At 31.3% G+C, this 12,229-nt stretch overlaps 1 protein-coding gene across 1 annotated transcript in view; it reads right to left on the reverse strand.

Moving 5' to 3' along the window:
• Positions 1–12,229, reverse strand: part of LOC118204305 (RUN domain-containing protein 1-like) — a 53,906-nt gene that overhangs the window by 25,484 nt on the left and 16,193 nt on the right. The window contains exons 7-8 of the mRNA XM_035376639.2: positions 7,472–7,562; positions 20–78 (exon numbers count right to left, since the gene is read on the reverse strand). Of these exons, the coding sequence (XP_035232530.1) occupies positions 20–78; positions 7,472–7,562 (150 nt within the window). The remainder of the gene's footprint in view (positions 1–19; positions 79–7,471; positions 7,563–12,229) is intronic.

Below are 12,229 nucleotides of genomic sequence, written 5' to 3' on the forward strand. Positions count from 1 at the left end.
AAAAAGGGGTAGAACTCACTTTTCCATGAACTGGGCAGTTGCAAGTGCACCGTGGCTGACCATTAGATACAACTTCCCCTAAAATATTTGAGATTTTAAGCAGAGATTTAATAGGTATAGAAATAAAATTCATTTATTATCATTTATCAAAAAATTTTCAAATCAATATACACAAATTCACCTTACATCAAAATTTTTACTCAGAGTAATACTAAAAAAGAAATGCTTATTTTTCAGGAGAGTATCAAAGAACATTTTTATAAATGATTCTGTAAACCTTTAGAGGATTCAAAAAGTATGCTACAACTATTACCAGCACCTAGCAGAATCCCTGCCTTTCCACAAAGACAATTTTGCTGTAACTGCAGTAATAGTAGCAGCAACAACTGGCATCTAATTCCAAGGCTGAATTAACAAGGAAGTAATAGTTTATATGCAAAACATCTCAGATGTAACCAATATTCTTTAAGGAATTATGCTGGTATATGAGACAAATGCAGTGTAGGCATACCCATAGGCAAATGTTGCTAGCAGTTTGAACACAGTCAGATAGATTGGATTACTTAAGACAAAGCACGTAAGAGATATCCGCCATCACAGTTTTGACTGAGAACTCGACAGGAGATCACAGCCACACCAACTTGATTGATGTTGATTGACAAACAGAGCTGTAAGTGTTTATCACAAATGATATTATATTGAGGTTGATGAAAGGATGTGCGGTAATCACGAAGTCACATATCCCAAATTCCTCATTCTTTGACCCCTACCTCAGCATAAAGAAGCAAAGTTTTCATCTTCTCTATTCTTTCTTCAGTGTTGCTTTGTGGAAGACAATATATTTTTTTAAGCTGCATTATTATGGGGCATGAAACATGGATTCCCGAAAATAATATGATCATTAATATAATGGAGATATGTCTAAGTTGCACCATCCAGCAGGAAAGATCATGTCCACTATCTTCTGCGAATATGATCCGAGTATTTAAGCTGAGTTTATGAAAAAAGGCACAACTATTAATGGTGATTGTTGCTAAATATTGAAAAATAAGTACAGGTTTTTGGAGAAAATCTACAAATCATCATGACAATGCAATGCCACACAATGTATGCACAGCATTTTAAAGATAAGATGAGAGGTTTGGCAGCATCTGCTGTACAATCAACATTTTCTTGTTTAATTTCTAAAACACATTAAAAATTAATTTAAATAGATTTCTGTGTATTTTTCGAGTTTGGGAAAGGAGTGGGGCAATGATCATCCAGTCCAGAAACAGTGAAAGGAGTGCATGAAGCAAAAAAGGTTGAGAACCACTAGTCTAGATATTGTGCCTTTTAACTTTCACATGCTCAAAAATTGATAAAATATCTAGTTGAAAGAAGATTTGCCAAAGAAGAATAGCAGCAAAGAGTTGTTATATGATGGCTCCATAAGAAAGGTAGCAGTCTCCTACGAGGAAATTAAAGGAATAGTTTTTGATATTTACCAATATTTTTTGTACTTTTTGTTTTTAAATTCATAAAACACATTAGAAAATAATCTAACTCTCAATGAATGTACATATATATATATTTTTAAGTTTTGGAAAGGGGAAGAGATGATCTTCTAGCAATGGTGAAAGGGATGCACGGCACAAAAAATGTTGCTAACAACTATTTTGACAGGTTTTGTTTGGTTTATTTGATTACGGCAAAGCCTTGAGGGCTATCTGCCTTAGGGAAGGGATACCTTCATGGAGGACTTTCTAAGGGAAACTGGCTCATATACATGTGACGCATGGGGAAAACCATGAAAACAACTATGCAGTCAGCCCGTTCGCAAGATTCTAGCCTTGGACTAAACTACTAGTGTTCAGCAACTTTACTGCTCGGCCGCTGGTGGGCCCTGATTTAGACAGAGCTCATGATTCTGTTCAAAAAAATAGCATGGCAGTATTGCTAAATAAACTGTTTTAAAGTAGTTTTTGAGTACTCTTCATACATCAAAATTGAACTTTTATTCAAAATTTCCTGCCTTTTGTGCACACAGTACATGTAAGTAAAATATTATTGTTTAAACTTGCACTGCTAAAATATATTTAAATACATGCTTTTTAATTTATAACTTTAGAAAGTGAGCATGTACACATAAATATAGATATTTGAATGATGTTGACAGATTGAAAAAAAAATCAACAATAAAAAAAGGGGGTAATAAATATCAGTTTCTTGATTTATTAATTATAATAACAACAAAACAAATTATTACATTAAATTTTTTGATTCATCCATTCTTTTCATAACTATCATATAATAATCTCAAATTCTAAAACTAACCTTTTTACCTTAATACAGAGAGTACTGTGGCAACTAGATTGGTAATGCAGCAATGCTACAAATATGTTATCCAGCCATTCATCTACTGGAGCTCAAACATCTAATAATTAAATGCGTAAAGAATTGCATATACCAGGGGTGGCAAAGCTCCTTGATAGTCCGAACCATTTTTCAAAATTTTAAATTTTTCGCGAGCCACAATTAAATACGTATTTAAAAGGTATTAAAATTTTTTTACAGAAATTATATTTATTAAAATCATATAAATAAAAGTAAAAATATGTGTATTGAATTTAAATATTAAAAATTAAACACATTTATTTTATTTCTCTTGATAATTCTTTAAAATTTGGTGAATAATTGGTGACAGTACTTCTCAGTAATTCTTTGAGATGCTGGTTAGTTAATACTGATCGGTGTTTGGATTTCACAAATTTTAAAGTGGAATAAAATGATTCACATAAGTCCGTTGTTCCGAATATTGAAATAATTCGACAAGCAGCCTTTTTTAATTCAGGATACTTCGATTCTGGTACAAATTTCCAAAATTCAGTAATCGGCGTCGATTTATACTTCTTGATTCTTCTTGCATCTCTATTAATTCTAATTTTCCAGATGCATTTTGTGTCGTAATTATATTGAAAATGGAAAACTCACTTTGAATTATGTTAATTTCATATGGATTCAGAAAAAAATCAAGAGACGATGGACGGAAATGAAATTTGTTAGAATGTTGCACTTAATCTTTCATATTTGTTGTCCTTAATTTAAGACATTTTGAAACACATACAAAACGATAATAATTTTTAAAAATATAATAACACAAAAATGAAAAGGAAAATGTCTTCTTTCTAATATTGATTAAATGCTAACTGCCTGTTTACTTAATTATTAAATTCTAATAAACTGTTACATTAGTTTTAATCCCTAAACAGCCAAGTCCCCAATGCCCTAGATCAGTGTCGGGGAATCTATGACATGCGTGTCACAAGCCACACTCATCAGGCATTTTCAGAGCTGATGATGGATATACAAAATTGTATAATCAAAAATATTTATCTCTAACCTTATAAGAACTAAAATTTATAACTATTTTCCCTGGGTCACCACAACTATTGAAATGGAGTATATACATATATACTATAGTAAAGTCCTTGCTGGAACAGATCAGTGAAAGATTCAACCAATTTAGAAGCATAGAACAGATCATTAGAATAATTAAATATACAAATGTAGTAGTTTGCAGGACCTTGGAATTAAAAGGATTTTGAACAGATGCAACCTGATGATTTACAGATGCAATTTGCAGATTTTCAAGATTGGATGCAAACTGATGATTTGCAGATTTTCAAGATAGCATTTAGACTCATGTTCTTGTCAAATTAAGGAAAAATCTGGAATGAAATGTTGCAATAATGAACAAAAAAATATGATTGCCTAACACTTTTAACTAACAGATTACCTAACACTTTTAGCTGCATAAAAAATTTAACGACTGCTTTGCTAACAATTTTTTCATCAACATATTTATGTGACACTTTGATCTATGTATTAAATAAAATTATGATAAACAAATGAAATGTGATAACATATAATGTTAGTAATGTTTGTAGGCTTTGAAATGTACAAAATATGAACCTTCAATCAAAAAATTATCAGATGAGTATCACCAATAAAAAAGCCACAAAGAATAATGTATGCCTTGCTCTTTTTTTTAATAAATAAATATAGCTACCAATCTATTTTTTCCACAGCGTGCCCACATGTTTCTGCATTCTTGTACCATTTGGTTATAATTTATTTTAAATTGTTATTTTTTCTTAAATATAAATTAAAAACTACAAATAAAAAAATATGACGACTTCAAGCAGCCTTTAGACCAATCACAGCGCAGACTAGTGATATGCACCACAGTTGAAATGCTAGGAATATTTTCCTCCTATTATTTTGCAGTGGACAGGTCAGTGACTCTTGCCACATGAGGCAGTCCCTGAATTTACCGTCCCTTTTGATATACAAATAAGTAACTATAAAAAATTTAAATTTGTGACATCAATATTTTATGCAAAATACAATATATTAACAATTAGTAATTAGTTTTAAATCATAATGAAAATACAAATGAAAATAATTTATAAAAGTGTCCTAATAGTTTCAAAAAAATTTTTTTTAGCTTTATAATCCTTTTAATATACGTAGGGCATCCAGAAAGTAAGTTTCCTTATTTAAAAAAAAAAAAAAAAAAAAAAAAAAAAAAAAAAAAAAACCAAACTTTCAAGAACATATTTATTGCCATCAAGTACAGCAATGTTTCAGCTATTTTTCAACATAGCCACCACCAGAATTGAGACACTTGTCATATTGTGGGATCAACTCTTGTATCCTTCTGTCGTAGAACTCTGCCCCCTGTGAATGGAACCAGCGTGTGATAGACGTCTTCAGCTCTTCGTCGTAGCCAAAACACTCACAGGACGGCAGGAATTTCTTGAGGTGGGAAAAAAAAAAAAAAAAAAAATGTTAAAAAATCACTGGGAGCAAGATTAGGGCTGTAGGGTGGATGATCAAATGACTTCCAGCCAAATTCCGTCAAAACAGCTGCTGTGCGTCGAGCCGTATGTGGATGAGCATTGTCATGGAGGAGCACAACACCTGCAGTAAGCATTCCATGCCTCTTGTTTTGAATGGTACGTCGCAATTTCTGCAATGTTTCACAGTAACGGTCAGCATTTACTGTTTCACCACATGGAAGGAACTGAATGAGCAGAATGCCCTTCTGGTCCCAGAACATCGTGCACATCACTTTCCGTACCGACAGCGTCAATTTGAATTGCATCCTGACCGGAGATCCCTATGCCGCCAACGCAGTGACTGCTGCTTGGTTTTCAGAGTGCAGTGCGAAATCCAAGTCTCATCGTCCTTGACGATCCTGTCGAGGAACTCGTCGCTGTCTTTGTGATACTGTTGCAGAAATTCAGTGCTGTTCTTAAGCGCTCAATTTTGTGTTCGGGTGTCAGGTTTTTCGGCACCCACCCGGCACACAATTTTTTGAACAGCAGATGCTTAGTGACAATCTCATGCATCAAGGAACGTGATATCTGCGGAAAATGGCTGCTCAGCTCTGAAATCGCTAAATGACAGTTCTCCATCACACGCTGCTGCACAAGTTCCACAAGATCATCATTGATGAGGAATGGTCACTCACTACGTTCTTCCTCACGGACACGTTGACGACCTTTTGAAAGCTGCCTACACCAGCGACGCACCATCTGCTTACTCATGATGTTCGGCCCATAGACCCTGACAGAGCTGATGATGAATTTGAATTGGTGCATTGCTTTGTGCTTTCAAGAACTTTATCACCGACTGAGCCTCACAGGTGGCGCGAGAAGGAATGTGAGGGCTTCCATTTCGGACCACTGCTACTAGCACGAGGCAGGACCTGTTCGGCTGGCAGATGATTGATACGTCATAGATCTGTTACGCATGTGCAAATGACACTAATTACGTTTACTTTAAAGGGGAAAATATTGGAAAACTTACTTTCTGCATGTCTCGTATACATGTTACCAGCAAAGTATGAAAAATGAGAATTATTAGATACTTTCCCAAATATGCCTAGTATTTTTGCGCATTAAGCTGCTGAAAAATTATCAGTAAATGCATAAAGTAGGAAATTTAGATCTAATTTATTACAGTAGTGTGAATTTCACTTCTTAGTATTGAAAAACATTACTTATTGGTTTCACAGTATTTCTTGTAAGGCATTTGATTCCCATATTTTAAGATTAAATTTTCTTTGTTGTACATAAGCTAGTCAGGCTTTTCTCAGATACTCTTAATTGATGAAAAAAATGTGTGGTAGAAAAATACTTAAAGGACAGTTGAAAAAATATAATCTTTTACACTGTAAAGGCATATTATATTTAATTTCCTAAAAAGTATAAACAACCTTTCAGTATGTTACTATTTTCTGAATATAGCTCCATATACTCTCTCAGCTCAGCACATATTATTATGACAATACATTTTGGCAGTCTAAAATATGCAACAAAGAAATTTTCAGTAAAAGCAAATGCATCATCATGTTTTCAACAAATTCGACGCTGATTTAAAGATCTGCAACTGTGTTCCTCACTTAACTATGAAAAAATAAGTGGCGAAAACATATACAGAGTCTTGACAACTTTCGATTGGCAACTGTATAAACTTGATTGACGATGCAGCAATCATTTTCCTAGCATTTTCTACCAATTCCATACTTGCAGAATATGCAATGTTGAATAAGATGGTTTTCACTAGTAGCAACATATATTGGCCAACAAACTGATATAAGGTATTTCTCCCACCTTCTTAGCATGCCTTCGTAGTGCAGTGGTCAGCACGCTCGACACATATTCAAGAGGTCTGTGGTTCAAGTCCTGGTGAGTGCATTGCTAATTTTTCATTTCTCCTGCTTTGAAATAATATCTCTACAGTGGTGCCTGAACTAAGAAAGGTTGTGAATGATGATTCTTCATCACCAGGATATATCTATAGGCTTGCCTTCTAGCCATTGACACCGTTTGATGGCAGTCACAGAATTTACTGACAAGCCTTTGGTGCTTTTAAATTCTTGGTTCCTATAATGTGGCAACCATGCCAGAATAGCTATAACAGCTGGAAGGTTCCAAGAATATCTCGAGCCTGAATTCCTGAATAAATCACCGAAGACTTTAAAAAAAGCTCCAGCACAAAGTAGCTTAAATCCTCAAGTCAGGAATTAAATTTATATACATAGAGATTGAGTCAAATTATCATAATGTTAGGGTAAGAGCCTCTGTAATCACAAAATAGTAAGTTTGTAAAGACAAACATCATTTTCCAAATTTTTAATTCTTATCTTTTCCTTAAAAAATGTTTCCCAACTAAACCACAAGAAACAAAGAAACTCTTAAATTTGATTTCTTGTACAGTAAAAATTATAGTTGAATTTTTTATCATGAAGTATTTTATAAACTCCAGTATTTATCAAATATGCAGTCAAATGAATCATCCAATTATATTAACAACAATTAAGAGAATCTCTCCTCCCACTGAATTTAAATAATTTGTCATTACACACATTAGTAACATATTAGTAACAAAAGAAGTTGTTATTAATGTAAGAATCAGATACCTTGAAGGAACTCAATAAATCTTTCCAAATCAGAAATTTGAGTTTTTAGTTGACTCACAAGTTGCTCTTTCATTTTTGCAGGATTCACAAGCTTGAGTTAAAAGTCAGGACACATGCATGTTAGTAGAAGTTGTTAGAGAGGAGAAAAGAATATCACAGATAAGACAAAATTCATTTCACATTTATTAGTATATTTGTTAGCATGTTTCAATCATATACACTTTATACAGATATGCACTGAAAAAAAAAAAAAAAAAAAAAAAAAAAAAGCGCAATAAAAGCATTAGAAAACAAATTAGATGATTAAATACTTTAAATAAAGAATGTATTTTATAATTAAATACAGCAAAATTCAACCTTAGACTGATGCCAATGGCATAGCTAATCTCTGGCATTATGATCAGTGTCTCTTTCTTTCGAGGAGCAAAATTATTTTACATTGTAGACTTAAAATATATCATTTTAACAGACATAAGAAAAATAAATAATTAATTAAAAATGAGAAATATATAATTATAACAGCAGCTATTGAGTAAAGAAAGTAGGGGGTAGGGAGAAAATTATGAGATGAGGCTTTAAAAATCAGGAAAGCAGTAATTGGAATTCAAAGCTAGAAAGACTCTCACAAATATGGAAGCTTCTAGAAAATCTAATTTCTCAAATGAAGACGACTTAAATAATTCTAACAGAAATATTGCTAGAGTAAAAAAAAAAAAAAAAAACAATGATAAGCTGTGGAAAATTTACTCAATTATTTCTTTATATACAAGATCCATGCTTTTTATTTTTAAAATTTCAGCTCTTTCTCAGCTTGAATGATGCATGTTTAATCACACTGATCAGAAATTTTCTTAAAACTTGAAAAGAGGGAGAAAGAAAGGTCTCTAAAAAGTATTTAACAAATTTTATTAATAGAAGATCAAAATAACTTCCAAGTTTAATTTATTAAGAATGTGGGTAGTTTTGTAGAGATAATAAAGGGATAAATAATTTGATAACATGACTATACAGAAAATTTTTAGGGTTTTCATCCGCAGAGAACCCGTTGGCGCCGTTGCATTTTTACTCGCCAAGCTCGCGTTTCATCGGCAATGAGCTGAGCCACAAACGTGATTTTTAGTGCATGTAAATTCAAGTTAGCAGACAAAACAATATATTAAGCATATGGTAGTAAAAATTCACAGATAATAAGCATGTAGATGCAAAACTAACTGGTCAAGCGTGATATACTAAATAAATTTGTATTAAATTCAAGTTAGCACAGAAAAGAATATATTAAGTATAAGACAATATATAAGCATTTATAACAGAAATAAAAATTCATTTAAAAAATATAAATTAGTATTAATGTACTGAAATTAACTGGTTAAATGTGATAAACGAAAAAAATTGTCTTAAATTCCAGTTAATACAGAAAACAATATATTCCTTACACCAGCAGTGGTTTGCTAATTTTGATGACCATGGTGATGCATCAAACTATTCTGTCATCTTAGGTAATCAATAATATTTTTTATTTCAATTTAATCATCTGTTTATGTCACACCAGCCATCCTCTGAAAGGTTATTGTTAGAAAAGCATTAACAATATATTGTTAAAATTTAAGCCAGAAAATATATTTATTCTCATTTTAGATGACAATAACCAATAATAAAAATAAAAGCATTACTTAGTTATTTAAATTGCTGGTTCTTAGAGCTGTTAATAATTAAGAACACAACGTGAACAGCTGTGTTACAAATTAGCATTCACCCCTCCCGCCGTATTTTCTTCCTTTCATCACGAACCGAGAACCGGCATCTATGTACGAAAATATTTCTATCCATTCGTTGTTAAAAAATTCAGAAAAAATAATAATAAATAAGAGAAGAACAATATAAATCTGCAAATGCGAACAACGACAGTGATAATTCAACAAAATGAACCCAAGAGGAATGGTTGCAAACTTCGAACAAGCGAATAGGATAAATCTGCTGGGTTACCAGGTTTGAACTATTATCAACCGGGTTCTCTGCGGAAGTGCTTCCAATTTTTACTTTTTAGAAGAGTTAGAATAATGTTTTAATAATAATTATGTATTATTAGGCTGTATCAATAATTGATGTAGAAGACCTGCCACTAAGCAGTTAATAATTGAGTTGCTTCAAATAATTGAATTTTTCAGTATGAGAAGACTAAGGGCAGAAAGAATCTTTTTTAAGCTGAGTGACAAGATAGGGATCAAAAGAAGGCAAATAAAATAATTTCTAATGAACTGTAGTGCTAAATGAGTTATTAGAATCTTAAGGAAAGAAGCTTAGGGATTAATTTAAAAAGTGAAATGAATTATGCTATCAATTCATAACACTGAAGAAAAATATTGGTTAAATAAAATTTTTTGTTGAAAGGGCTCATCAAAATGGACAAAAGTGTTATCTAACAGAGGAACCAATAAATGCTTAGTCCACATAGCAATAACATTTTTGTTCCTTGAAGAAGAGGGACACAAGACCTGTGTCCCCTGAAATGCATATATTTCTATAAAACAAATGTCAATCAAACAATGACTTTTATACCTTCATTTATATTTCAAGAAGCATTACTTCTTTTTATAACGATACTAAACAGTTGACAACATTATACTCTGCTTTTCCACAATCCCTTAATAATAATGACAGCATTGGTTCTCTAAGTTATACACACATGTTAGTTCTAAGGTTAGAATTTACCACTAATCATTATCTGGGTAATAATTTTATCATAAAGGGGTGGGGGAAGAGTGGACTAAGATTTACACTAATTATCTTGTGGCCAAAGAAATAAGGCTTATATTTAAAAAGTTCAGCATATATAAAAAGCTAATGTAATAAACCACGATCAACTTTTGATTAACCAGACTGCGGAATGACTACACCAAATTAAACAAAATGTTACATTTGGTTACCATAAAAAACTGAAAAACATTACTGCCATAAACCATCAATGTAACACAAAACCACCTACATAAAATAAAGAAAAGAAATAAGAATGCATCACATAGCAGATAAAATCATAATAATTTAGAACTTAGTTTCTTCACTTTTAACAATACTTACCCTACCACTATTTTCAATGTGTTCTTTTAATTTTGAATGGTAATTTAATAAGCAAATAAAATTATTTCCCAGAATAAATGCTTGATAATGCAAGTAAATTGTTAATAGTACTTTTCTGTTGATTATAATATAACTTATCCTTTCATGTGTTTTCATAATTCCTTTTGGATTAATCCAATTTTGAGTTAACCATAGACATCATCATTATCCCAGTTCATTTGGAGTTCACTCTAGTATGCAATAAGCATTGTATTATATATTCCTTACGCTCACGCTTACCAAAAAGTCCTTCAAATTCTGGCAATGTTATCTAAGTTGTTATATGCGATCAATATTTTCATTTAAGTGAATGGCATTAATTAAACTTCATCCTATATGCATACATTTTCTGTTTTAAAACATTGTTATTCTGTAATATGTTTTGAACTTAGAAATAGATTTTTTTTGTTATCAGTATTATTTGTATATCCTGACAGACAACAGATGATAACTTAATGGAATTTAAGAAAATAAATTCTTTTCGTATTCCAAAATTTAACTTTCCTTAACATGAAATTCTTCTAGTTTTACATAAATTAAATTTAAATACTGACTGAACCTCACTTTTGAACAGACCGTTAAAAACATACAAACAAATGAAATTAAATATGCCTTGAAGAAATTTCTGCCTAGTTGGCAAATTTCTTGTTTATTTAGTTAATTACAGCAAAGCATATTTGGGTTATCTACCCAAGGGGGGAAGATGTCCTCATGAGAACTTTCCTAAGGAAAACCACTCATATTTATATAACAGGTAGAGAAAACAACAAAAATGATGAGGCAGCCAGCATATTTACCAAGATTGACAGGAGCTTTGCTTTTAATTTGCAAACAATAACACTCAGTTTTTTCGCAAAACAAACAGATACAGCTAGTTCAACCTTCCAAACTAATACTCTGTGATGCAAAGTTCTAGCTTGGATTTTGCAGAAAAAATAACTTACAATATAATTTTGATAAAATTTTAATGAAATATTGTTATTATTTGCTAAATTAATTTAATTCACAAAAATATTAAAATCTACTATATCAGAATTTTTTAAAAAAACATTTCATGAATTTTTCTTTAAACTGCAAAATTAGTTTAGCAATAAAATTCATAAAAAAATATTGCCTAGATAATACATGTTTTTTAAGGCTTAGGTTATAATTCACAAGTCAAAATTATTTTATTACCTTTTATTTTGAGATTTATTGAAATTCTTTTAAATAAGGGTTGTAATTTGTATTTGCTTTGATTAACTATGATTTAAAAATAATATTACGATGAACTGCATTTTTAAACTTCTGTGTAACACAAGAATACTATATGTACTTTTCTACATTTCTGATTGGATATTTATAAGTCTGGTACCATTCCTCGTAATACAATAAACAATATTCTTACACCATGTCTCAACATAATATGAGAAATTGCTTTATAGCATGTTCACAGAAACACAATATCCAAGATTAAACAATACATAATTTACTTACTTACTCAAAATTATATGCAATAAATACAGCAAACTTGTATTCATATGTGCTATTTAATTAACATTATTCAAAATTATAATACTGGATCATTAGACTAGAAAAAAAAAAGCTAAAATGAGCCTATTTTAAATCACTAATATTTAATACAGAATAATGCTAAACTGTTAA

This window comes from Stegodyphus dumicola, chromosome 7 (genome assembly GCF_044657685.1).
Source record: "Stegodyphus dumicola isolate Sdum_Otavi_A_Nest chromosome 7, ASM4465768v1".
NCBI classification, from domain to species: domain Eukaryota; kingdom Metazoa; phylum Arthropoda; class Arachnida; order Araneae; family Eresidae; genus Stegodyphus; species Stegodyphus dumicola.